At 21.9% G+C, this 27892-nt stretch overlaps 1 protein-coding gene across 8 annotated transcripts in view; it reads right to left on the bottom strand.

Moving 5' to 3' along the window:
- Nucleotides 1-27892, bottom strand: part of LOC122509294 (Down syndrome cell adhesion molecule-like protein Dscam2) — a 332361-nt gene that overhangs the window by 13372 nt on the left and 291097 nt on the right. For all 8 annotated transcript variants that reach the window (XM_043623242.1, XM_043623243.1, XM_043623239.1 and 5 more), the window contains 7 exons: nucleotides 26084-26382; nucleotides 22671-22819; nucleotides 22368-22522; nucleotides 18755-18936; nucleotides 10229-10540; nucleotides 3033-3329; nucleotides 313-457 (listed from right to left, as the gene is read on the bottom strand). In XM_043623242.1, the coding sequence (XP_043479177.1) occupies nucleotides 313-457; nucleotides 3033-3329; nucleotides 10229-10540; nucleotides 18755-18936; nucleotides 22368-22522; nucleotides 22671-22819; nucleotides 26084-26382 (1539 nt within the window). The remainder of the gene's footprint in view (nucleotides 1-312; nucleotides 458-3032; nucleotides 3330-10228; nucleotides 10541-18754; nucleotides 18937-22367; nucleotides 22523-22670; nucleotides 22820-26083; nucleotides 26383-27892) is intronic.

Genomic DNA, 27892 nt, shown 5'->3' with positions numbered 1-27892 from the left:
AAAAAAAATTATTGAAAAATTAGGTATTATTATTTATTTTAATATTTGATTCATATTTATTTACTTTTATCTTTTTTTACTCTTTTTGTTTTCAATCGAAAGTGAAAGGACTAATAAACAATTGATAATTTAATTAATTATGACAAATAATTAGATTTTGTTTAAATTTAATTAAATTTTAAATTAAAAAATTTCTGGTAGAATAAAATAACGTATAATTGTCGATGAAGTATCTATTTTTGCTTATTGAAATATTTTTTTGTTGTTTAATTGTAAATTTAGTGTAATGAATATGAAAATATTTCAATTAACCTTTGTTGTTGCTTCTGCAATTTCAAATCTCCCAAGCGCCATTCAACAATTGGCTTTGGATCTCCCACTGTATGACAGGCTAAGTTCACGTCAACCCTCCATGGTACTATCACAGAAACTCCAAAGGAGATAATTGCCGCTGAAACTAATTATTAAATCGATAATATTATACAACATACATAACTCATCAAAAAAAAAAAAATAGTATTTTTATTCGATAATTACTCTTCGAAAAAGTGAATCAATAATTTTTAGTTTAATAATTTCTGTTTTAAATTTATATTAATAATTTTTACAAAACATAAATTTTCAACTAATTGACTGACTTTATGCTGTGAATATTATTAAAATAAATTGATTAATTAATTAATAAATAAATTAATTAATTAATTAATAATGAAAATATAAAAAAATTTTAAAAATTAGTATCCAACTATTTAATTAATCAATTAATAAATTTATTAAGTACTATTTATTATTTTCAAATATTTTAATAAAATTTTCCAAAATAATTCAATTATTACCCAAAATTTTAACAACATTCTTTACAAAAATTAAATTTTTATAAATTCCTTCACAGAAATTAAAAAATGTTCATAAATAATAAAATTCGTAAAAATCCAATTACTTTAATCAATTTTAATAAAATTTCTCTGCAAGAATTCAATTATTTCCATAAATAATTAAATACTTCAAACAAATTAAATTATTTTCAAAAATTTTAACAAAATTCTTCAAAGAACTTCAATTATTTTTATAAATTTTAATAAAATTTTTCACAACTCACAAGAATTCAATTATTTTCATAGTAATACCTAAAATTTTCTTTAGGAATACAATTATTTTCAAAAATTTTGATAATATTTTTCATAATAATTCAATTATTTTCAAAAATTTTGATAATATTTTTCATAATAATTCAATTATATTCAAAAATTTTGATAACATTTTTCACAACTCACGAGAATTCAATTATTTTCATAATAATAAATTTTTTTTCAGGACTTCAATTACTTCCTATAAATTTTGGTATAATTATTCCAACAAACCTAATTATTTTCAAAAATTTTGATAAAATTCTTCATAATAATTTAATTATTTTCATAAATTTTAATAAAATTCTTCGGAATAATTTAATAATTTGAAAAATTTTTCATTAATTTCGTTATAATAATGCAATTATTTTCATAAATAGTACAATTTTTCTCAGGAATTTAATTATTTGCAATACAATTCTTCAAAAGAATTCAATTATTTTCATGTATAATACAATTCTTTAATGAACTTCAATTATTTAAAATTTTTTTTATAAAATTCTTCGTATAAATTTCATAATTTTCATAAATAATGAAATTCTTCAAACAAATTCAATTATTTTCAAAAATTTTATCAAAATTCTTCAAAAAAATTCCACTATTTTCATAAATAATAACATTCTTCAAACGAATTTAATTATTTTCAAATATTGTAACAAAATACTTCAAAAGAATTCAATTATTTTAATAAATATTAATACCACTTTTCACAATTCGCACAAATTTAATAATTTTCATAAATAATAAAATTCAATTATTTTCATAAATTTTAATAAAATTCTTCAAAATAATTTTATTATTTGATAAATTTTTGATTAATTTCGTTATAATAATGTAATTATTTTCATAAACAGTAAAAATCTTCTCAGGAATTTAATTATTTGCAATACAATTTTAATAAAAATTTTCTAAAGTAGGCTATTCAAATATTTTTAAAAATTTTTATAAAATTCTTCGCTCAAATATTATAACTTTTATAAATAATAAAAGCAAAAGAATTCAATTATTTTCAAAAATTTTAATAAAATTCTTTGAATCAACTCATAATTATTTTATTAAAATTTATGAAAATAATTGAATTGATTTTAATAAAATTCTTCAAAATAATTTAATTATTTTATTCAAATTTATGAAAATAATTGAATTGATTCAAAGAATTTTATTAAAATTTTTGAAAATAATTGAATTCCTTTGAATTTTTATAAATAATAAAAGCAAAAGAATTCAATTATTTTCAAAAATTTTAATAAAATTCTTTGAATCAATTCATAATTATTTTATTAAAATTTATGAAAATAATTGAATTCCTTTGAATGTTTATAAATAATAAAATTCAAAAGAATTCAATTATTTTCAAAAATTTTAATAAAAATTCCTTGAATCAATTCAATTATTGTATTAAAATTTATGAAAATGATTGAATTGATTAAAAATAATATAATTTAAAAGAATTCAATTATTTTCAAAAATTTTAATTAAATTCTTTGAATCAATTCAATTATTTTAATAAATTTTAATAAAATTCTATGAAACATTTAAATTATTTAAAATTTTAAATATTTAAAATTTATTTATTTTCAAAATATTTTAAATTATTAAAGAATGTTAATAAAGTTGCATGCAAAAAGTAAATTATTCCAAATTCAATAATGATAATGAAAATTAATAAATAACATAAATAATAAAACGTGATTAAAATTATTTAATTTTATTATTATTATTGTTATTGTAATTAATTTTTCTTGCTATTGACTCTTTGTTATTAGTATAAAAATTGAATAATAATAATTGAAATGAAATGAAAATAAGATATAATTATTGATTTAATTAGCGTATGTGAGAGTGAAATGGTAATAAGGTTAAAATTGAGATAAAATTAATAATAATAGAGAACGTGATACGAACTTGTGGCACTTGGATTAAATTTGATGACTGGGGTGGTGGGTCCTTGTCCCATTTTGGTTGAGGCAGTAACCCATGCCTCGTACGATTCACGTAGTTTGAGTCCCGTTGCATCATAGTGTAAGTTGTGCGCGGGCAGAGAGTCTTTAATGATCTTTACTTCTTGGCCCTGATCCAGTACTCGAATGAAAACCGTGTATTTTGTAAGTACTCCGTTCGGTCGTCGTGGAGGAAGCCAGGATATCACCACTGAATCCTCCGCATTAGCCACTGCTTTTACCCTTTCTGGCGCGCCAGGAACTTGAGTCAGAAAGAGAGAGAGAAAAATACAAATTAAAGTGCGCATTTATTACCATCATAACAATTTTAGGAACTTTTTTTTTAATTACTTCATAACTATAAATATTTAGTATAATAATATAAGGAAATTATTAATCGATTCATTTTCTTTTCCTTTTTTATATTCAATGAAATTTTATCATCTACGATTAATTCAAAGTATTTCTCGCTATTAAATAACATTGTTTGGTTAATGTTATTAACAAAATAACATTTATTTCATTTTTACTACTGATACTAAGCTTTTAAGTAGTAAAATATTTTAAATAATTGTAAATAATTATAATCTGTTTTGTCTGACTTAATATTGACTTTCACTACTGATATTCTAATGTATTTCTCTTATTAAATCCTTTTGTCTGACTTATATTTATTTTCACTACTAATACAGAAATTTTAAGAAGTAAAATATTACGTAAATAATTATAAACTGTTTTGTCTGACTAAATATCGACTTTCACTACTGATACTCGAATATTTTTCTCATTATTCAATAACATGGGTGTTTTTTTTTGCACTTTTTTTACCAACAACTAAAACTTTCAATAGCAAAATATTTGAAATAAAATTATTTACTATTTTGTCTGACTTAACATTGACTTTCTCTACTTATTCTCAAATGTATTTCTTGTTAATAAATCACTTTGTCTAATTTATATTAAATTTTACTACTAATAGTAAGATTTTCAGTAGTAAATATATTATAAACTGTTTTGTCTGACTTAATATTGACTTTCACTACTGATACTCGAATGTTTTTGTCATTATTAAATAACTTTGTGTATTTTTTTGCAAGTTTTACTCGAACCAAAACTTTCAATAATAAAATATTTGAAATAAAATTATTAACTATTTTGTCTGACTTAACATTGACTTTCTCTACTTATTCTCAAATGTATTTCTTGTTAATAAATCACTTTGTCTAATTCATATTAAATTTTACTAGTAATAGTAAGATTTTCAGTAGTAAATATATTATAAACTGTTTCGTCTGACTTAATATTGACTTTCACTACTGATCCTCAAATGTTTTTCTTATTTATTAAATCACTTTTTGTATTTTTTGCAACTTTTGTTATCAACAATTAAAATTTTCAGTAGTAAAATATTTGAAATAATTATAAACTGTTTTGTCTGACTAAATATCGATATTCACTACTGATTCTTGAATTTTTTCTCATTATTAAATTACTTTGTGTGTTTTTTTGTACTTTTTGCTACCAACAACTAAAACTTTCAGTAGTAAAATTTTCTAATTAATTATTAATTATTTTGTCTGACCTAATATTGATATTCACTACTGATACTTCTTTTTTGCTCGTCATTAAATTACATTGTAGGGTTTTTTTTACAAACTTTTATTACCAATATAAGATTTTTAGTAGTAAAAGTATTTTAAATAATTATAAACTGCTTCGTCTGACTTTACACTGATCTTCACTACTGATACCTGAATAAATTTGTCGTTATTAAATAACTTTGTGTAATTTATTTCAAATTTTTTTTAAATAACTTTAAATGCAAAAATTCAGTTAAGTTTAAAAATTTTAATAAAATTCTACAGAAGAATTCAATTATTTTCAAAAATGTTGATTGAAGTCTTTATAATAATTCAATTACTTTCGTAAATAATAAAATTCTTTAAAGAATTCCATTTACTTTTAAAACTTTTAATAAATTTAATTTCAAAAGGTTTCAAGTATTTTAATAAATAATAATGAAATTCTTCGCATGAATTCAATTATTAACTGTTTAGTCTGACTTTACGCTGATCTTCACTACTGATACCTGAATGCATTTGTCCTTTTTAAAGCACTTTGTATATTGATTTTAATTTTTTTTCACTAAAACTAAAATTTCCAGTATTAAAATATTTTAAATAAATATAAACTGTATTGTCTGACCCAATATTGACTTTCACTACTGATACTTGAATGACTTTTTCGATTTTAAACCACTTTGTCTGAATTCAATTAATTATTTCTACTTATACGAAAATTTCAATTTTATTTAACATAATAAAATTTATTTTCTCCACTGAATGTTAATTTTATTAGAAATTTACAGTCAATTAATTAAAATTAAAAAACCTGCCTCTTAAATTAAAAAAAAAATTCGAAAAGTTTTCATTACTGGAAAAATAATTTTAAAAATAGGAAATGAAATATTTTGCAATACTTTTCTACAATCTGTAAAAAATAGATTTTTTTTAAATGTCTGAGGAAAATTAACTGTTACTACTAACAAGTGAAATAATACATTTTCCATTTCATCCATGTAAAACCAATTTAAGCGAAACTATTTAAATGGCAAAATAATGCAATTTCACAAGTATTCCGTAAACTCTTACACTTTCCAAAAAGATTTTAATAATAATCAGGAAAATAAAATGTTTTTCAATTTTTTTTTTTCGGTGAAAGAGGGGGGAATTCATCAAGTTTGCCATAAATTATAAATTCCTGGAAAATGAGCTTACAAAGGTGTGTTGACGTAACCTACAAACTAGATGAAGTTTGTAAACTGAAACATTTAATGTTTAACTTGTAACGTTATACATAAATATCGTGTTTCCGAGTTTCATGGTAGTGCATAAATGCATATACTTATTATGTAAAATTTGCATGCATTTTATCTTTTAAAATAATTTTGCCAGTGTTAAAAGCATTTTTGTTTTTGCAACTCTAAAAATATATGCTGAATTATTACAGCAGCTTCAGTGAAAAGATATATATATATGTATATATATTTGTCTTTCGGAGCCAAATGAATATTTATTTGTTTAATAATTTTAATTTAATTTCTCTTTACGAAATTAGTTTTAATTTATGTGCAAAAGATTTTAATTTCGTTTGAAATAATTTAGTTCTAGGTTAATATATATTTTTTTGCAATTAATTTATATTGGTTAAGCTTGGTTTTGAATTTCGTTTTGGTTAAAGAAAATTTACATGGTTGACAAATTTTTATCTTCTAAAAAAATTTTTATCTGGTTTTCTCAAATTTTTCTCAAATGAGTATAGTGAAAGCAAGTCTCAGTCAGACTGTTGTAATTTTGGTGTATAAACTGTTTTTAGTCAGACAGATAGTAATATTTTTTAGATAGAAGTAATAATTGCTTCATCCAAAGTGTCCCAAAAATTTTGTTGCTTTAAAATCAGTAGTAAAAGTATTTTCAGTGAGACTAAATATTAATACTTGTAATTTTGGTGCTAAGTAGTAAAAACTGTTTTTAGTCAGACAGATAGTAAGTTTTTTAGATAGAATTAATAATAGCTTCAATCATAAAGTGTCCCAAAAATTTTTTGTCATAAAATTAGTAGTAAAAGTATTTTCAGTCAGACTAAATATTAATCCTACTTTTTGTAATTTTGGTGCTAAGTAGTATAAAAATGTTTTTAGTCAGACAAATTGTAATTTATAAAGTAGAAGTGACAATTGTCCTAAATTTTTTGTTTTCATAGAATCAGTAGTGAAAGGAGTTTTCAGCCAGACTAAGTATTATTACTTGCGATTCCCTTTCTGAGTAGTATAAACTGTTTTAGTCAGACAAAGTTTAAAATAGAGAAAAATGTCAATTTCTATTTTATAATCACTCTAAACATTATCTTTCACCGTAAAAACGGTATTCTAAATTTAAGAATATAATTTTGGCTCCTATTTAAGTAATTTTCCATGTATTTTATTTTTGAAGCTAGAGTATAATATTATTAAAATCGGAAAAAGTTTCTTAAAATAAAAATATTTCTGAGTTTAAAAACTGTTTTTTATTTAAAAAATTTATTATTATATTCTTAAATTTAGAACATGGTTTTTTTTGTGTCAATTACATAAAAATTTTTTTAAAACTAAACATTTTGATTGAAACAATTCATTTTTTTTAAATTAGTACCAAAAGAGAGTTTTGTTAAAAAAAATATTATATATTAGAAAAAATTTGTTACTCTCATTGTCAGTAGTAGAAGCAAGTCTGAGTCAGACTAAATGTTAACTCAGCTGAAAAAGTTCTATAGAATTTCACTAGAATCATTCTATATGAATTATGATGAATATTCTATAGAATTTCTACATGAATTCTACTAAATTTTAGTGATTTTTAATTAGAAAGAATATAAATTTCATGAAATAATTTTTTGTTCGAAAATTGACTTTCGCTAATTTTTTTAACATTATAATAAATTATATTATTGTATATAGTTACTACAGGGCTCGAACCAGATCTGTAAATCCCGTAAAGATCCGTAAATTTGTTTTAAGTTCGTAAAAGTCAGTTTTATTAAAAAAAAAAAAAGGTTCCTAAAGTCCGTAATTTGATTAAAAAAGAACAAAATATTCGTAAATTGTACGATATAATTTGGCGAATTTAAGAGAAATTACAAATGATTGTAGAAATTCAATTATTTTCAAAAGTAATAAAATTCTTCGCAAAAATCCAATTCTGTTTAACAAATTTTTAAAAATTCTCATCAAAATTTCAATTATCTTTATAAATAATAAAATTCTTCTACGAAATTCAATTATTTTCAAAACTTTAACATAATTCAATGATTTTTAATATCTAATATTTTAATAAAATTTTCCAAAACAATTCAAGTATTTAAAAAAAATTTTATAAAATTGTACGTAAACATTAAATTATTTTCATAAAAAAAAAGATTTCACAGAAATTCAATTATTTACAAATTTTTTATAAATTTCTTTGCAATATAATTTAATTATTTTTATAAATAATAAAATTTTTAAACTCTCTAAATTTGAATTAGTAAAAATATTTACTAATTTGAATTATAGTGACTGACTTTTTGCTTTTGAATTAGTAAATTTTACTAATAAATAGTTATTTCTACTAATTTATTAGTAAAATTTTCTAATTCAAAAGCAAAAAGTCAGTAACTAATTCAAATTAGTAAACATTTTTACTAATTTAGATTTAGATAGCAAGGATTCAATTATTTTTTTAAATAATGAAATTATTTTTAGAAATTCAATTATTTTTATAAATAATAAAACTCAATGCAGAATTTCAATTATTTTTAATACAATTTTAATCGAATTTCTTGGGAAATATAATTGTTCTTATAAATTTTATTAAAAATCGTCGAAAGAATTCAATTATTTAAAAATATGTTGATAACATTCTTTATGAGAATTCAATTTTAAGAAATATTCAATAAATAAATTATTCATTTTTATATTTAAATAATTGAATTCTAGTAGAATTTTCTAATAAAAATTGATTTAAAAATTAATTTCAGTTTAAATTATTAAGACAATACGAATATTAAAAGCAATATGGCGTGAATTTTTAGAAATAATTGAATTTTGAAATTAAATTTTTTGACAAATTGTATAATTGAATTTTTTTTTTTTTATTTAAAGTTTTTAATTTCTAATATATGTTTAATTAAAGAATTCACGAATAATTTTTCGACCACTTTTTTCTTCAAATATTTAATAAATTGAGCTGAAATTTTGTAAGAAAGTCTAAAATAATTATAATAAAGAAGGGCAGTGATGTGCAAAAGTTTTAACAAATCAAAAATTAAAATGATAATAAAACACTTTGAAATCGGTAAAGACGAAAAATTGATTAGAAGTGACCGTGACAACTAATCATTTTAAAGTGATTTGTAATAATTAATTTTGAAAATATTAAAACTTTTGCACATCGCTGCCCTTCTTTATTGTATTTCAGACTTTTGTTCAAAATTTAAGCTCAATTTATTAAATATTGAAAGAGAAAAGTGGTCGAAAAAATTACCATTGAGAACCTAACAATCACATGCTGTTCATGTAGAAATTCTATACAATCATTCTAGTGAAATTCTGTAGAATATTCACTAGAATTCATATAGAATGATTCTAGTGAAATTCTATAAAACTTTTTCAGCTGGGAATGTATACATTATAAATTTATAACTTAGCTCCTAAGTAGTACAAACTATCTTAAGTCTGACAAATTTGTTTCGTATTTCTGTAATTTCATAATTATAAGTAGAGCAGGTAAGTTTCTGTCAGACTGGATTTCCATACAATTCTCAAATAACCACTTATATTATTGATTCAAGTAGTAAAAGTCACTGTCAGTCAGACATACATTGTAAGTAGTAAAAATAGTTTTTTTTTTATCTCAGAGGGGTAAAAAGTGCTAAATTATTATAATTTAGTTCTAAAATCCAAGTAGTATAAATTACCTCTAGTCAGACAGTAGAATTTTATGAAATTATATAAATAAATAAATAAATTATCTTCTAAAAGTTATGTGTAAATTTTTGTCTTATAATCAATTCACTATAAAGTCCTGCGACTATAAATTCTAAGTTAATCTCTCAAAATTCAAACTCAAAAAAATTTTCAAAAATTCAGAGGGGTAAAAAGTGCCAAATTGTTGTAATTTAGTTCTAAAATCCAAGTAGTATAAATTCCCTCTAGTCAGACAGTAGAATTTTATGAAATTATCTTCTAAAAGTTATGTATAAATTTTTGCTTTATAATCAATTCACTAAAGTCATGTGAATATAAATTGTAAGTTAATCTCTCAAAATTCAAACACCTCCCCCCACCTACCTTCTATATACAACAAAGTAATCCCGCATATATAATTCGGTCAATATTATGCTATTATGTATAACAGTATAATAACAAGGGTCGTGATGAAACTTCTTGTTTGAAATGGTGTTTCTGTTCATTGTACAAGAACGCAAGGGTCAAGCTGAGGAGTATAAGCTTGAAAGTTATATTAATGCATATATGACATCGTCTATACTTTCCCCCTTGAAAATAACAAGCAGACACACACTTCTATATATATAGACTTGTGTTTGAATATATATATATATCCCCCCCTATAATCTACAACTTACCATCTTCTTCAGTAGTGCAGGATACTGGAATACTGCTAACTCCATCTCCAGCTCGTGTAGATGCTAAAACTTGGACCGTGTAGTTGGTGTAGGGATTAAGACCGTGAAGGACTGCGCTCAAGGCTTGAGTGATTCTTGTTTCCGGTGATCCCTGCAAGTCTATCTCCATTGCTCCGTTCGTTGCTTCATACACCACCTTGTAGCCAACGACTATACCGTGAACTTTGTCAGCCGGTGGTGGCTTCCATGTGACCTGTATGTTCTGTCCATTCAACGCTGTACACGCCACATTTTGTGGTGGTGAACTGGGAACTGCGTCAGGTTAAGCATCTTTTACTTTATCTCTCTCACTCTCTCAATCTCTCTTTGTGTAAACTCCTGTATAAGCTCACTCAGCATACTAAATTCAATCCTATACTCAATTAGGGGAGAGTGGGGCAAAATGGGGTAGGCGGGTCAAATGGGGTACCTTTGTTTTTCCATGATAGGTACTTTTAATTTTTTTATCCTCGACATATATCATTCATGTTGATAAGAAACTGTTATTAATTATGAAGACACTCCAAAGAAAATTTTTTTTTGAAAGTTATACAACTTTTAAGTTTTAAGCAAAAAAAATATGAATTTTTTTCAAAATTAAAGTGCTTACCAAACTTTTTGGGATAATGCATTTAATTTGGCAAGTGTGGTATCTTTTTCAGTACTTATTCTAGAGTAATTTCCAATAGAATAGATTGTTTAATTGTTTACAATAACTTGTAAACATTGCATTTTGTTTTAATATGCAGTGTGGGGCAGAATGGGGTACCTAAGTGTGGGGCATGCCGGAAGCTACGCCGCTTCATTAAAACTATTTAAAAACATTATATTATGCATATTTAAAGGTTTCCTGCAGAAGAATCAATATTTTTGTTTGGAAATTTATACCATCGATGTTTCATTATCGATATATCGATATTTCGCAATATAGATGTTTTTTTGTTAAATTCCAATAAATATTACTTGTTTTTTCATAGTAATAAAGAATCCTACTTTTTGTTTGTATTTATAATCTCATACAACAAGAATTTAATGAATTTTGAAAAAATACTCAATGTTTTGTATAGTTATTTGATGCCACCCCATTTTGCCCCACGGGTGGGGCAAAATGGGATGTTAGCACTTTCTCAGAAAATACGATATAAGTTCTTTCAAAAATTTTTTTCTCCGCTATTATCATAATTTCCTCAAAGCTAAGTGTACAAAGAAGAATTCTGAAGTTTAGCTGAATCGATTTATTCGTTTGGTCCTCTGTAAACAAACAATTTCAAAAAGGTACCCCATTTTGCCCCACTCTCCCCTATATTATACGTGTCATCTTCTCTCATATTGGAAATTTACCGAAAAACAATGTTTTTCATTTACTCTACTTTTTTTTTTTTTTACTAAAAATTAGTCAAAATTGTATTCTAATTCAAAAAGTAAACGAATCCGTACTCTTTCATTAGCGCACAATTTTCTTGAAAGTATCAAATTGATACCAAAATGTGGAGCAAATAAAATTAACTTGAACCAAACTAACTTCAATTTTAAATCATTTTACTGGATTATAACCAAAAACTAAAATTTTTATTGGAACAAAAATAAAATAAGTCTTTGAACTAAATAAAATAGATCTGAACCAAATAAAATTCATTTGCATCAAATAAGATCCAATTGAACCAAATAAAATTATTTTTGAACCGAAAAACTATCTGTAAACCAAATACTGTTAATTGTAACTAATTCAAGTGGTTTTTAACTATAATAAATTTAATTGTAATAAAAAATAAGATTAGAATTCAAAAAATATTCATTGAAACCAAATAAAATTAATTGGTGTCAAAAATAATTAATTAAGAACCAAACTAAATTGTGTTGAGTCAAATATTAGAATGAATTTGAAACTAATTTTATTTAATTTGAACTAAAAAACCGCTGCCAAGTTGTATATTTTTTTATAATTTTGGTGCTCATTTCATGAACACTTTACTTCCTCATAGAGATAAAAATAATAGAAATATATGAATAACTTTTTATAAATATGGTAAAAGTGATTGAATTTTGGGTCAATCGATTTATTTTTAAATACCCTACAAGATAGTTACAAATTTACAATAATTTAATAGTTAAACAAAAATTTTCAAACAAAAAAGTTGAGAAAATGTCATTTTTCACAATTTTTGGTTTTTAAAATACCAATAATTTCGAAATTTATTATCGAATTAGGTTCAAAAATAGGTCAATCGAAGCGTTTTTTAATGCTCTACAAATTGATAACGATAATTTTAAAGTTACTTCTACGTTTTTCAACAAAATTTTCAAAAAAGTCTTATTTTCCAAAATTTTTGATTTTTAAAAGTTTAATAACTCCGGTTAATATGGACGAAAAATGTTCAATTAGGGCTCAAAAGATGCGTCTAAAAAAATCTACAAAATTATGGAAAAATATTTATAGGTGTCCTAACATTTTTTTAAAGTTATGGGCAAAAAACGTTTTTTTGCAAAATTAAAAATAAAAAAAAAATTTAGTTAAACTTTATTAATATATCAGAAAGTACTCTCACTTTATGTCCGCAGGTGAGATCTATAATTTAAAAAAAAAATCAACCCAAAAGCTTTTCATGATTTCGAGATATTTATGAAAATGTGATGTTTACACACACACACATACGGAATTACATTTTTTAAAAATGTCATTTTTGAACTCCTGAGGTCAAATAACATAAAGATATGTCAAAAAAATCGAACTCGAAAAATTTTGGTATTACAATACTTCCTTTATGAGGAAGTAATTATATTAATTGAAACCAAATAACATAGATCTGAATTAAATAAAGTAAATTTGAAACAAAAAAAAGGAATTCAAACCAAATATGAGAGAAATGAGCAAAATAAAATAGTTATGATTCAAATAAAACAGTTTTGAACCGAAAAATATATAATGTGGATAAAATACAATTGATTGGAGATTCAAGCGCTTTTTAACTATAATAATAATTAATTTATTGCATCAAACATAAAATTGATTAGGAACAAAAAATAATTATTGGAATCAAATTAACTATAATTGGAAATAATTTTACTATATTAGGACCTTAAATTAATGTAATTAAAACCAAATAAAATAGGTTTTAAAATATAAAAAAAACAAATTTGAACCAATAAAATAATTTTGAACGAAAAAATCTGTCTATGGAAAAAAAAAGTTAATTGAAAGTATTTAAAGCAGTTTTTAAATATTATTAATTAATTGCAACAATAAAAATTTATTCGAACCAAAAAATATTGATTAAAGCCAAATAAAATTCATTGAAACCAAACAAAACTAATTGAAACCAAATTAAAATAAATTAAAACTAATTTTACTTGAATTAAACCAAAAATTTTATTAATTTGAATTTTGAACCAAATAAAATAGATTTAAACCTAATTCAGATTGACTATAATCAGGATTAATTAATTGTAACAAATAAAATTGATTGGAACCAAATAAAATTGTTTTTAATCAAACAAAATTTTTTTGAACCAAATTAAAATCAATTGGAACTAATTTTACTGTATTTGAACCAAAAATTGAATTAATTAGATGGACAGAAATTTTAATAATATTATTAATATTGATAATACTAATTTTAGTAATTTTCAATCTCTATTGATTTTGTGTTTGATAAAAATTAAAATTAACTGAAATTTATCTAATTTCAAATTTAGTTAAATTTAATTAAAATCAATTAAAATTTTTTGTTTTGATAGGTACAAAAATTAAAATTGATAAAAAGTATACAATAACTTGAAAATTGAAGCTTTGGATTAATTAAATTAAATGGAATAAAATATAATTAAATTGAAATTTGTTTGAAAATAAATTAGTAATAAATAAAAAATTATAATAATTATGATTATAAATAATAAATAAATTAATAATAAATAAATTTCAAATTATTTTTGAAGTAGATTAAAATTTTGATAAATTGAATTCTGAATTAATTGACATAAAGGTAAATTAAAGTCAAAATGAATTTAAATTTAAATTGTTTTTTAATCAATTTCAACCAATAAAATGTATTATTTATAGTATTTATTATTATTTATTTATTTATTTAATAATTTTTAAATAAATAAATGAAAATTTCAAGTAATGCAATTTAAAATTAATTTAATTTTGGTCTAAGTAAATTTTAAATTAAAAATCAATACAAAAATTTTGAAAAATCAAAATATGAAATGAAACTTGAGTTTAAACTTGAAATTTAATTATTTAAAAAGACAAAAAAAAAAGTTGAAACTCTCTAATCTTTTTATTCTTAATTTAATTTAAATTCATGAATTTAAAAAAATTTTTTGGGTAGTCAGAGCACATTTTCGAAAAACTTTTCTCTTAGAGGACCATCCTCACATACTATATCTATATATAAACATATATACAGTAAGAGACAGAGAGTTTGCAAAATATATTTCACTTTCACAGAATTTCCAATGATACTCTCGAGCGCGCTTGAGAAACTTCTGGACTTTAAAGGAGGATTTCAACATTTGTTAGAAAGACTTAACATAAGCCAAGTGAACACTTGCACGGAGTCTCCTACTTCATTTTTTTCATTGCTTTTTTTCAAAAAAAAAAAAAAAAAAAAGAAAAAAAGAGTACTCTTAAACTGACTGATGATCAAGAGAAAACACACGGGAAAAGCTAGTAGATTGATGCGTTGTAAAGTTGATGTGACTACCCAACGCTTTTAGGGAGTAATTTTTATCCTTTTCTGTTTTTTATTCAACAAGAAACCCTAGAATGGAGATTTCTTCAAAAATTATTAATCTACCACTTAGCGTACTTTCTTTAAGTTGTTCCTTTATTATTTAAAAAAGCATAATTCCAAAGTGATTTTGTTTTAGAGATAAAAAGTTTCAGAAATTATTTTCTCACATACAATTTTTTAAAAGTTCATATTTCACTAAGTTCTAGAGTAATTTTTTACTTAAAAAAAATTTTTTTTTATTAAAAATTATACATAAAAAATTAAAATAGTTATTATTCATAGACAATTAATTTTAATTATTATTAAAAATATATTATGTATCAAAAACTACAATTAAAATAATTATTATTCACGGCAAAATTTAAGGTAATGTAAATAATTTATTTTAGCTAATAATTTTACTATTATCCATTACATAATACCTAATTAATGTGTTATTATTATTAATTTGTTAGTAATTTAGAATAATAAATATTTTCAATATTTAATTCAATATTTCGCTATATCGTTTGCCTCAAAAATTTTCCACTCGGTTTCGAAATAATTGTCCCTCTTAATTAATAATTATCGCTTGATTTCAACTTTCAGAAAAACGGAATTAATACGAGTATGAGTTTTAACTTAATTTTCTGAATTAAAAAAAAAAGAAAGTTGTATTTAGATTTTAAACCATGCTCATTTGAAAGCTTTCATTCAGTTTATATTCAACCGAAACTTTTACTTGGACAAAATAAAAATATTAGAACCGTAAATGAATTTTCTTTTACGCGAACATTTTTTAAATAAAAATCTCATTTTATCAAAAAAAAAAAACCTCCTCGTCTTCTTTAAAGTAAATTAATTACACAATCGAACTCTAACTTTTTCTATTTTACTCTTTAAACTCCTGTTCACTTTTATAGAAACTTTACTTTACACACATTTCTATTTAGAAATAAAGAAAAATATTTATTTCAAGAAAAAAATAGATAACAGATTCATGAATTTAGTAAATAAAGAAAAATCAGATTCTATTAAAAAATTATACTATTCTTATAAATAATAAAATTCTTCGCAGGAATTAAATTATTTTCGATATACATAAAATTTTAGTAAAATTTCTCAAAAGATTTCAATTAAAAAAATTTTTTAATTTTTTTTTAAAAAATTATTATCCAATATTAATTAAGATATTCTGTCCTCACGTGAAATTAGGACTTTTTGATTCGAAATCATTTTTACAGATCAAATTGTCATGTCACAAGTTTGACAATTAATTAATTTATAAATAGAGTGATTAGTGTTTTAGTGAAATTAATCCTTCTGAAATTTTGACAATAACAGGATTTTCACAGGATAGAGAAATAAATAATTTTATAATAAGGAAATTTTATCCAACGTATTAAAAAATATTAAATATATTCAAATTCTTAAATAATAATCTACAAATTTTCTTTCTCTAATTAAAAAAAACAATAACTAGAGTTACAGTTGCAATTTTAAGAAATAATCAATTATTTAATATTTTATAACTTATTTTTGTATTTAAATAATTGAATTCACGTAGAATTTTTTGATAGGAATTAGGAATTAATTCGAAAAAGAATTTCAGTTAAAATTTTAGAAAATATTACAAGAACTGTAAGAATTGCAGTTCTATTTTTTTTCGAAATAATTAAATTTCAAAAGGTTTTACATTGAAAGTATTTTGAAATTTTAATTTCCGGTGGACAGATAAATAAAAATAAGTATTAAAATATTTATTAAACAAAAATTAATGAAATTTGAAAATTTCGTTTAGAAATTCTGAAAAAATAATGTTTTTAAAAAATTGTAATTCAAATTTTTTTAACATAGTTGAATTCTCGAAAATAATTTTAAAAAATCGAATAAATAGGAAATTTTCTCAAATTTCATTCAAATAAATTTTATATTTCAAAGAATATTATTTTCTCACTTTAAAAAATTATTTTTAAATATTATTGTATTTTTTTTGAAGAATTGTAACTACAAATTTGGAAAATAATTAAATTTTACAAAAGTTTTTGTATTTAATAATTCAATTATCGTTCAATTTAAATAAAAAGTTGTTTAAAAAAGAATTTTAGTTAAAATTTTGAAAAATAATTGAAAATTTGAAGCGTTACAACAGGAATTTCAAAATTTTATATTTCAAAGAATATTATTTTCTCACTTCAAAAAATTATTTTTAAATATTATTGTATTTTTTTGAAAAATTGTCACTTAAAATTTGGAAAATAATTAAATTTTACAAAAATTTTTGTATATAATAATTCAATTATCGTTAAATTTAAATAAACATTTATTTAAAAAAAAACTTTTAGTTAAAATTTTGAAAAATAATAATTGAAAATTAGAAGCTTTATAACAGGAATTTCAAGAAATATTTAGATTTTAAAAGATTTTTAAATTAAAATCTTTTTAAGATTTTAATCGCCTTTAAAGTATAATAATATTTAAATGTTTATTGAAAAAAAATATTAATATATTTTTTAGCTTTAAAAATTTATTTTTAAATTAATTGACTTTTTTATTGACTTTTTTAAAAATATTTTTTATTAAAATTATTGAAGTTTTGAAATAATTTAATGTAGAAATTCTAAATAAATTAGTTTTTTGAATAATTAAAATTAAACTTTTCTTTGAAGATAATTGAATTCCGGAAAATAATTTTAAAAATTGAAACAGTTAAAAGTTTGGTCAAATTTTATGATAAAGTTTATACTTGAAAGAATTTAATTTAACTAGTGTTAGATATTCTTTTTAATTATTATTGAATTTTTTTTAAGAATTGTGACTAAAAATTTGGAAAATAATTTAGAAAAATTTTTGTATTCAAATAATTATGGTTGAATTTTAACAAGAATTGATTTAAAAAATAATTTCTGTTAAAATTTAAAAAAAAAATGAATATTATAAGCTTTATAACAGGAAATTTTAAGAAATAAATAAATTTTAAGAGGTTTTTAAATTGGAGTTTTGAATAATTTAATGTAGAAATTAAAAAAAAATTAGGTTTTCAAAAAATTGTAATTAGAATTTTTTTTTGAAATTAATTCAATTCACGAAAATAATTTAATAATATAAAAAATTGAAACATATTTAAAGTCTTGTCAAATTTTATTGGGATAAATTTTATATTTTTTAAAGAATTTACAATTTAATTTTACTCGTTTTAGAAACTGTTTGTAAATATTATTGTACTTTTTAAAGAATTGTATTTTGAAAAATTATATTTTTTAAAAAATAATAAATTTTCATTAAATTTCAAAAAAAAAAGTTTAGGAACAGATCTGATTGCAACCATTATTAGTATAAAAGATTTTTTTTAGCATTAAAATAAAAAAAAAAAATTTAAATCCCTCTTTTCGACATTAACCATAGAAACTAATTTCTCACATTTCTGAAAGTGTGAGGAAGATAAAATAATAAATGAGAAGTCTGTTCGGAATTTTCCAAATGAGTGATTACGTGGAATTTCCGTGTAAAATGTAAGGTTGAGATTCGAATCTTAAATAATAAATGTTATGGAAACTGAGTGAGCTCGGAGTGGCAATTTCGTTTAATGCAAAAACGTCACACGAGATCGAATGGAAAGAGGGTATAGTGAGAGTATCGAGGAAGAGAGTTGGGGGAAGGAGGGGGGGTGGGGGTGGTTACAATGAAATGGGGAACGATGGAATTTACAAGTAGAGATGGAAAGGCAAGAGAGGAAAACGTTTCTCTATTACCAAGAAGAAATTGTACTCACCATCCTCGAGAGTTTGCGCTATCATTGGATCTGAACCTGGCCCATCGCCCTTGCTATTGAACGCCTTCACCACCACACTATATTGCGTGTATTTTCGCAGACCCGTTAGCCGATATTCGTATGGCTCTTCTCCATTAACTGTGATTCTAATTCGTGTCTCATTTGCCGGTTGTTCATCACTTCTGCAAAAAATAAACGTTGTTTGCGCTCTTATTAAAGTTTCGTTTCAATAATATTTTTACTTCCTATTTTTAAATTTTTTTTAAATTAAAAATTTTTTTTTTAATTTTCAAATGTTTAAAATTTTTTTAATTTATAAATAAACTAGCAAATGATACACGCGCGGAACGTGACATTCAATTTATTATTGTTAAACAAATTACAAAATTTTTTATTTTCAATAATAAATTTTTAAACAATTTCATAATCAATGTTTCAAAAGTTCACTTATTAAATACAAAATTAATTATTATTCTTTAAATTTTCAAAAATTTTAATATAATTCTTCGCAAGAATTCAATTATTTTTATATAAATAATAACATTCTTCAGAAGAGTTCAATTATTTTTATAAACAGTATAATTGTTAGCAAAAATTCAATTATTTTTATACGCAATAAAATTCTTCGCAAAATTTTAATTATTTTTAAAATTTCAATAAAATTCTTTCAAAGAATTTAATTATTCTTATAAACAATAAAATTCTTCGCAAAAATTCAATTATTTTTACATATATAAATAATAACATTAATACAATAATAATAACAACATAATACATTCTTCGGAAGAATTCAATTATTTTAATAAATAGTTCAAATGTTTTACAAAAAATCAATTATTTTAAAGTTTAAACAAAATTTTAATCAAATTTCACAAAAGAATTCAAATATTTTCTAAAAGTTTAATAAATCCTTCTAAACAATTCAATTATTTTCAATAAAATTTCGCTAAAGAATTTTATTTTTTTCTCAATTCATTGTAAAATTCTTCCAAAGAATTCAATTATTTCTATAAACAATAAATCTTTTTGCAAAAATTCAATTATTTTTAACAAAATTTTAATAAATTTTCACAAAAGAATTCAAATATTTTCTAAAATTTAAATATATTCTTCTAAACCATTAAATTATTTTCAATAAAATTTCGCTAAAGAATTTTCATTCAATTATTTCTATAAACAATAAAATTCTTCTGAAAAATTAAATTATTTTTATTTAAATAATAACATTCTTCGGAAGAATTCAATTATTTTAATAAATAGTTAAATTTTTTTGCAAAAATTCTATTATTTTTAACAAATTTTTAATAAAATTTTACCAAAGAATTCAAATATTTTCTAAAAGTTTAATTTCTAAACAATTCAATTATTTTCAATAAAATTTCGCTAAAGAATTTCATTTTTTTCTTAATTCGTTATAAAATATTTCAAAAGAATTCAATTATTTTCGAAAATTTCCATTAACCCTCAAAATTTCAATTATTTTTATAAATACATAGTAAAAGTCTTTGCAGGAATTCAATTATTTTCAAAACAATTTTAATTGAATTACTTAGAAGAATTTATTTAAAAAAAAACATTTTAACACAGTTTCGAATAAATTCAATTATTTTTCTAAAATCTTTAATAAATCCTTCGAAACATTTAAATTATTTTGATAAATAGTAAAATTCTTCGCAATAATTCAATTATTTTTATAATGATAGTATAATTCTTTGCAGAAATTAAATTTTTTTCAAAACAATTTTAATAGAATTCTTCGAAAAAATTTAATTATTTTCAAATATTTTGGTACATAAAATTAATTTTTTTCCCTTAATTTTAATAGATTATTCGGAACAATTTAATTATTATTATAAATGGTAAAATTCTTCGTAAGAATTAAATTATATTTGTATAAATAATAAAATTCTTCGCGAGAATTCAATTATTTTCATAAATAAAAAAAATTCGTCGAAGGAATTCAATTATTCTCTACAAATTGTTTGTAAAGATTCTTTGCAAGAATTTAATAATTTTCAGTACATTTGTTTATAAATTAAAAATATTTGAAAAGAAAAACATCCAAGTGAGTGAAAATTCGGATAATTGCAGAAAATAAATTTTTTTGTATTTTTTCATTTCCCTAAAGTCTCGAACTTTAAAATAAATGATTTATTTTTTTAAAACTTAGGGTGATAAATTTTTTTTCTGTTATTTTCGAACAAGTAGTAAGGGAGAGAAGAGCCAGACGCATTATATTAAATTAGGGACAATGTAATACAAGTAGTAAACAAGTTTACAGTCAGACATTCAGTGGAATAAGTCAGTTAGAGTCAGACAAAGCGTTTTTAGTATAAACAATTTATTCGTTAATAGAAACTAACGATTTTCTAATGTTAAATTTTAAATTTAAATAAAAATACTAGAAATACTTGTATTAGTAGTAAAAGTCAATTTTAGTCAGACAGGACAACAATCTATTTTTTTTATATTTGAATCTAAATAATTGTAATATTTTTGAAGTGAAAAAATAGAAAGAATAGGAAGTTTAAAAAAAATGATTTATTATCATTATAAATATTTTAAACTAACGCAATAATAACTTAAATTCTAGAATTCCTTTTTTAAGTAGTAAGAGTCTGTTTTAGTCAGCCGGATTTGAAATTTAGAAAATTTTTTCACAAATTTCGATTCAATAATAGTCCTGAATTTATGAATCGATATAGTAAAAGAGAGTTTCGCTATAGATAAAAAAATTTAAGACAGGAAAAATTTAATGCAAGTGGTAAACAAGTTTTTAGTCAGACATCCAGTGGAATAGGTCAGTTTTGGGTCAAACAAACCGTTTCGAACAACAAAAACTTTAAGAGAAAAGATTTATTATCACAATAATATCTAAATTTCAAAAATTATGAAATCAGTAGTAAGAGTCTGTTTTAGTCAGCCGGATTGAAAATAAACCATTTTTTTTTTATCAGAAATTTCGATTTAATTATAATCCTCAAAATTTGGAATCAGTAGTAAAAGAGAATTTCGTTATAGAAAAAAAATTTTAAGAATGATAAAATTTAACGTAAGTGGTAAACAAGTTTTTAGTCAGACATCCAGTGGTGTAAGTCATTTTCGTTGTAAACGAAATAAAATGATAAATAAACGTAATAAATTTCTTTTAAATAAGAAATTTTTGGAAAAGGTAATTTATTATCACATTAAGTATTTTTAATTCTAGGAATTCGTTTTATTAGTACTAGAAGATCAATTTTAGTCAGACGGGATATAAATTCTCTTCTTTCAGTAGTAGAAGTCAATTTAAGTCAGACAATTTTTAAGATTTAGAATTTTTTACAAGTTTTATTCAAGTCATAATTTTTTGTATTTCCATTTCTATTAATGTAATAAAAGTATTATTCTTATAGTAAAAACAGTAAAAAAAGTTGTAAAAGTAGTTAAAATAGTAAAATTCGAATTTGAAGTCAGTTTTTTAAAATTCAAAATGGCGGATCCAATATGGCGACAATATAACGGATAATTTTAAAATTGATGCGTTCCAACGGAAATGCTAATTTTTTAAATTTAATTTAGTATTTTTTTTAAATATTAAATTTTTTAGAAGAAGCATTATTTTAGAACTCACCCCAAATTGGTGAAGATAATCGCATAACCCTGTAATTCGCCATTCCACAGAGAACGATCCGGTGGTTTCCAACTGATTTTCATCTGCTGAGGACCAATTGGTTTAATGGAAACTTGTCTCGGTGGACCGCCAGGAACCTCTCCATGCGTTTGAACCTGAATATCAGAGGAATTTATTGATTCTTATTAAATATTAGGGAAAAAATTATTAATTAATATTAAGAAAAGAACAATTTTTAATCTTAATATATTACATATATATAAATACGATGAGTCATGAATGATTTGATCGATTGATACTGACATGAAGAATGTCGCTTGGGGCTGATGTTCCGAGATGATTTTCCGCAAAGACCCGAAAGTGGTAGGTTGTCGCGGGTTTTAGCGGGGAAACCGAAGCGATCGTCTTGTCTCCCTCGACCAGCTTCTGCGTGTTGTGTTCATGCCACACATCTTTTTCGGTACAAACACAATACAAAGCTTAAAAAACTTCGAATTTATTTTTATTTTACAGTGTAGATTATTTATTTCAGGAAAAAAAATTTAATAGAAAAAAATTAATACACAAGAATTCGATGCGAAATATTTAAATATAAATAAAAATTCTTAATAATAAAAATTCAAATACAAGAAAATTCGATCCAAAAGACTTTGATACGGAATTTTTAATTACAAAAAAAAAGAAATGAAATTAGTAAAAATTCAAATACAAAAAGTTCAATAAAAAATTTGATCCAAAAACATCCAAATTAGTAAAATTGACATACAAAAAAATTTAAATTAATAAAAATTCATAATAAAATTTAATACAAATGAATTCGATAAGGAAAATTTGAATATAAAAAAATTTTAACTAAAAAAAATCGAGGTACGAAAATAGATAGAACTTTCTTACAAATTTTAAGTGATTAAAATTTGCAATTCAATATTTTTTCACTATAATTATTATAGTATAAAATAAATATATAATGAGATTAAATTATCTCGTGTTAATAGCAAAATTATCTTTATGATAAATAATAAATTCACTGATAAAGATTTTTAATTTAAAAAAATGTTAAAATTAAAAAATAAAATATTTTTTACGACAATTTCTCTTCAAAACCGCTTAACTGATTTTTGATCAAAAAAAAAAAAAATGCACAACATATTCATTGACATTATTTTTTTCTAAAATTTCGAATTAAATTATAATAATTACTAAATTGGCTGTTTTATTTTTGCAAATAAAATAATTTTAAATAAATAAAAAATTCTTTAAAAACGAAGCAGTAAATTTGATAGTTTGAATACATTTAGGGAGTTAATCAAATGCAGTTGGTTGAAAGCGCATTCGGCTTATTTCACTGTATATCATACATGTTTCCTGAATAGAAACTGAAATCGAAGTGAAATTTAGTTACGCGACAGTCTTCCGCTTGTCAATTCTCATATATTACTACCAAGTTAAAGAGAAAAAGCATATATTATAACCGTATATGCGTTTTCAAAAAGTAAATTAATTTTCTCTTATATATTAGTTTTGTATGTGAAAGAAGTAATGAAACTGTAGCTACACTTTTTTTTTTAAAGTATTTTACAAATTTTTTTCTAATTAGTAATTACTAATGGACCAATAATAAATAAATAACTGCAAGAAAAAATTCGCATCTAAGTTTCTTAAAAAATTGTATTCGAAAATATTTTATCATTAATAATAATAAATGTTTTTTGTAAAAAAAAAATTTATTATTATTTCTTCTAAAATATAACTTCTATTATTTATTTTATTTTATTTTATTTTATTTTATTTTCGAAATATTTTCTTATTTCTAGTTTAGTAAAATTTATCGAAAATTTTTCTTCTAATAAAATTTAATTTCTAAAAATGTTCAAGTACAATTTCTATTTATTTATTTTCCCTGCATTTTTTGTTTATAATTTATTTAAATTTATAAAAAAAATTTCTTCTAATAATATTCAATTTCCAAAAATTTTCAAATATGAATTCTTAATTTTTATTTTCAAAAGATTTTTTATTTCTAATTTATAAAATATAAAAAAAATTTCTTCTAATAATATTCAATTTCCAAAAATTTTCAAATATAAATTCTAAATATTTTTTATTTCTAATTTATAAAATATAAAAAAAAATTGATAAAAAATATTTTTTCAACTATAATTTTGTGTCTAAAGATGCTAAAATATAATTCATAATTCTTTATTTTTTAAACATTTTCTAATTTTAATTTAGTTAAATTTACAAAAAATATTCTTATTACTAAAATTTTAATTTCTAAAAATAGTCTTTTATAATTTCTATTTTTTTAAAAACCAAAAAGATAAAAAATATTATAATAAGAATAATAATGTAATATATAATATATATATTAACATATAGAATATTATAAAATACTTATAGAAAAAATTTCATTTCCTCTTATTTACTTTTTACTCTATAAACTAGAAATTTCATATCTAACGTTATATATAAGTAAATATCGCTTACGAAAACGTTTTATTGTACCGAAAGGAAAAATTTTCTATATTAAAAAAAAAAGAAAAAAAAATAAGAATATGAATAAAATACCCTCAAATAGCAAATATACATATCGATAATGTATTGCTTCATCAAGTCTATATACATATTATAAAACGAGTGCAACTATTCAGATTTATTGGACTTTAAAAAATTGGAGAAAAATTTTGTAAAAAGAAAAATGCTGACTACATGATTACGATGAGATAAAAATAGAAATTTCAATAGGTACACTGTTTTTTTTTTTAATTAAAAAAAGAGAAGAAGAAAATTATCAAATCATAGACGTATATAAAAAAACAAAAGTATAACGAGAAGAGGAAAATGAAAAATGTTTTTCTTTTTTTTCCTTTAATTCTTCGATAAAAAAGCATACGAATACAAAATTGAATTTTTTTGTGTTCTAACAGAAGAATGTGAAGAAGTGAAATAAAAGAGAGGCATATTTTTCAATAATCAAACAATCCACTTTGTTTCAAAATTGATTTTACCGCTTCTTCACATTACATTTTTCTCGTTATTGTTTCCTTTTTTTGTCGATTCAACTCGCTACTTTTGATATTTTTTTTCCCCTTTTGAGAACTTCTCATACTAACCAAATTGGGAATTAATGATTTTTTTCTAGATTTTTATTAACATTAAAAGTGGAGAGTTTTTGATTTTTCAATAATAATTTTTTATTAGTTTTTGGATTTTTTTCGTTTCTCTTTTTTTTTTAAATAACAAATATAGAAAAATGAATTTTTTTATTTTTATTAACATTAAAAATGTAATTCTCGAATTTTCACTAACAATTTTTTTCTGACATTCGATTATTAATAAAATTTTATATTACAATTCTTCCTCTATAAGAAAGTAAAATTAAAAAAGGAATAAATTCGAAAAAAATATTTTTTTACCCTAAAGGAAAATATTCTCAATCCATGAATCAATAATAGAATTCATGTACGCATAGAAAAAATTTAATAAGATCTGTAAATATAAAAATAAATTTAATTTGATTTCTTAGTTGCAAGTAAAGAAAGTGGAAGAAAATAATAAAATAATAAAAATCTACAAGTTCCCGTTATTGGAAACTTGGGCAATATATGAATATATGGACAATACCAATGAAAATTGTAGAGACATGAGAAATAAAAGAAAGAGAGAGAGAGAGAGAGAAAAGAAAAAAAATATAATATATATTTCAAGTCACGTACCTTGAGCTTCTTTATATTGGACAACATATTTTGAGATTGGAGAATCGGGATGCAAGGAATCTGCGACACTCGACGGCGTAGACCATTCCAAAGTTATCGCTCGACTTCCCAGTTCGACCACGTGTAAATTTCGAGGAAAATTCGGAGGTTCTTGAACAAGTAGATGAACGGATACTTTATCATGACCGTAAGCGTTTCTTGCGAAACACACATACTCCCCACGATCGGCATGACTGGCTTGAATTATACACAATTCGGATAATAAACCAAGTGTGGTCGCTGAATTTTTTACTGTGTACCTGCAAAAAAAAAATAATTATCACAATAAATTTTAATCGTCCAATTTTATTTTTATTAATATTTCAAAAATAAATATTAAAAAAATATATAATAAAAATAATTAATTTTTAATAATAAATATAATCATATAATAAAAATAATAAAATAAAAAATTTCATTTTCAATCAGGTAATATATTTTATTTTATTATCAATCATGTTTTTTTTAATTTTTTTTTAGAATACTAAAAAAGGTTTTTCCTATTATTATTAGGACACTTTACCCAATTTAAGACAGACGTCTAGTGAAAGAAGTCAGTTTCATGTCAGACAATGTATTATAAATAAAGAAATTTTTAGAAAGTTATAAAAATAAAAGTAAACAAAATTTTTGTCAGATTTTCAGTAGAGTAGGTCAGTTTCTTGTCAGGCAAACAAAAATAGTTCATCACATTAATCATCTTAACTTTAAATTATTCTATTCCCAGTGGCAAAAGACAATTTTACTCAGACATGTTTAAAATTCAGAATTTTTTACATCAGACAGAGACATTTAGATTTAAGTAATTATTATTTTTAGACAAAGTGATAAAAGAAAGTTCTGTCAGACAGAAAATATACTGTAATAAATTTGACATAATTAGTGCAAATTTTTTTACTAAGAAATTCAGTGAAATGTGTCAGTTTCAAGTCAGACAAAGTGTTCTGAATAAATAAATTTTCCCAAAACTGAAAAAATGTGAGAAAAAATCATTTTTGTTGAATATTTAGTGGAATACGTCAGTTTCAAGTCAGACAGTGTATTCTGAATAAATTGAGAAAATTAAAAAAATGAAAGTCAAAAAATTATTTCAGTGAGATTTTCAGTAGAGTAAGTTAGTTTCAAGTCAGACAGTGTATACAGAATAAAGAAACTTTTGTAAAATAAAAAAAAAGGTAAAAGTAAAAAATCATTTTTGTCAAAAATCCAGTAGAATAAGTCAGTTTCATGTCTGACAAATTATTCTAAATAAATTTTTTTAAAATGAAAAAAAAGAATGAAAGAAAAAATTACTTTTGTCAGACAAAAACCGGTTTTTTGTGGCTCCTCGAATAAGCAAAATATGTTATCAAATAAGTACCATTCCAAGTGGTAGAAAAAAAAATTCCCTTCCTTTTCATAAAAGTTAATAAATTTATAGATTTACGCTAAACTCTCAGTCTCATTGAATACAAATCTGAAATCAGAAATGCAAATTTCAACATGTCGGGCCAAATATCTGATTTCAAATTTGTATTCATCGATTCAAGAAATCTTACTCTCTGGACTATCAAGAAAAGTAATAACATTTCTTTTCCCTTTAATTTTCTAATTTATTGACCATAAGAAAATTTTCTGAATTTTAATTTGTTAAAAATATGTAATTGATTTTTACCAGAAGGTAAATTTAGTTGAAAAATTCATACAATACTATAATTAATATTTTTAATAATAATCAAGTTTATTTATAATTAATTTTATTAATAATTAATATTATACATTTAAATATAT

The sequence above is a fragment of the Leptopilina heterotoma genome, unplaced genomic scaffold (genome assembly GCF_015476425.1).
Source record: "Leptopilina heterotoma isolate Lh14 unplaced genomic scaffold, ASM1547642v1 Lhet_60, whole genome shotgun sequence".
In the NCBI taxonomy this organism is placed as follows: domain Eukaryota; kingdom Metazoa; phylum Arthropoda; class Insecta; order Hymenoptera; family Figitidae; genus Leptopilina; species Leptopilina heterotoma.
Note: the sequence above shows the minus strand (reverse complement) of the source record. Positions and strands in the feature narration are given on the sequence as shown.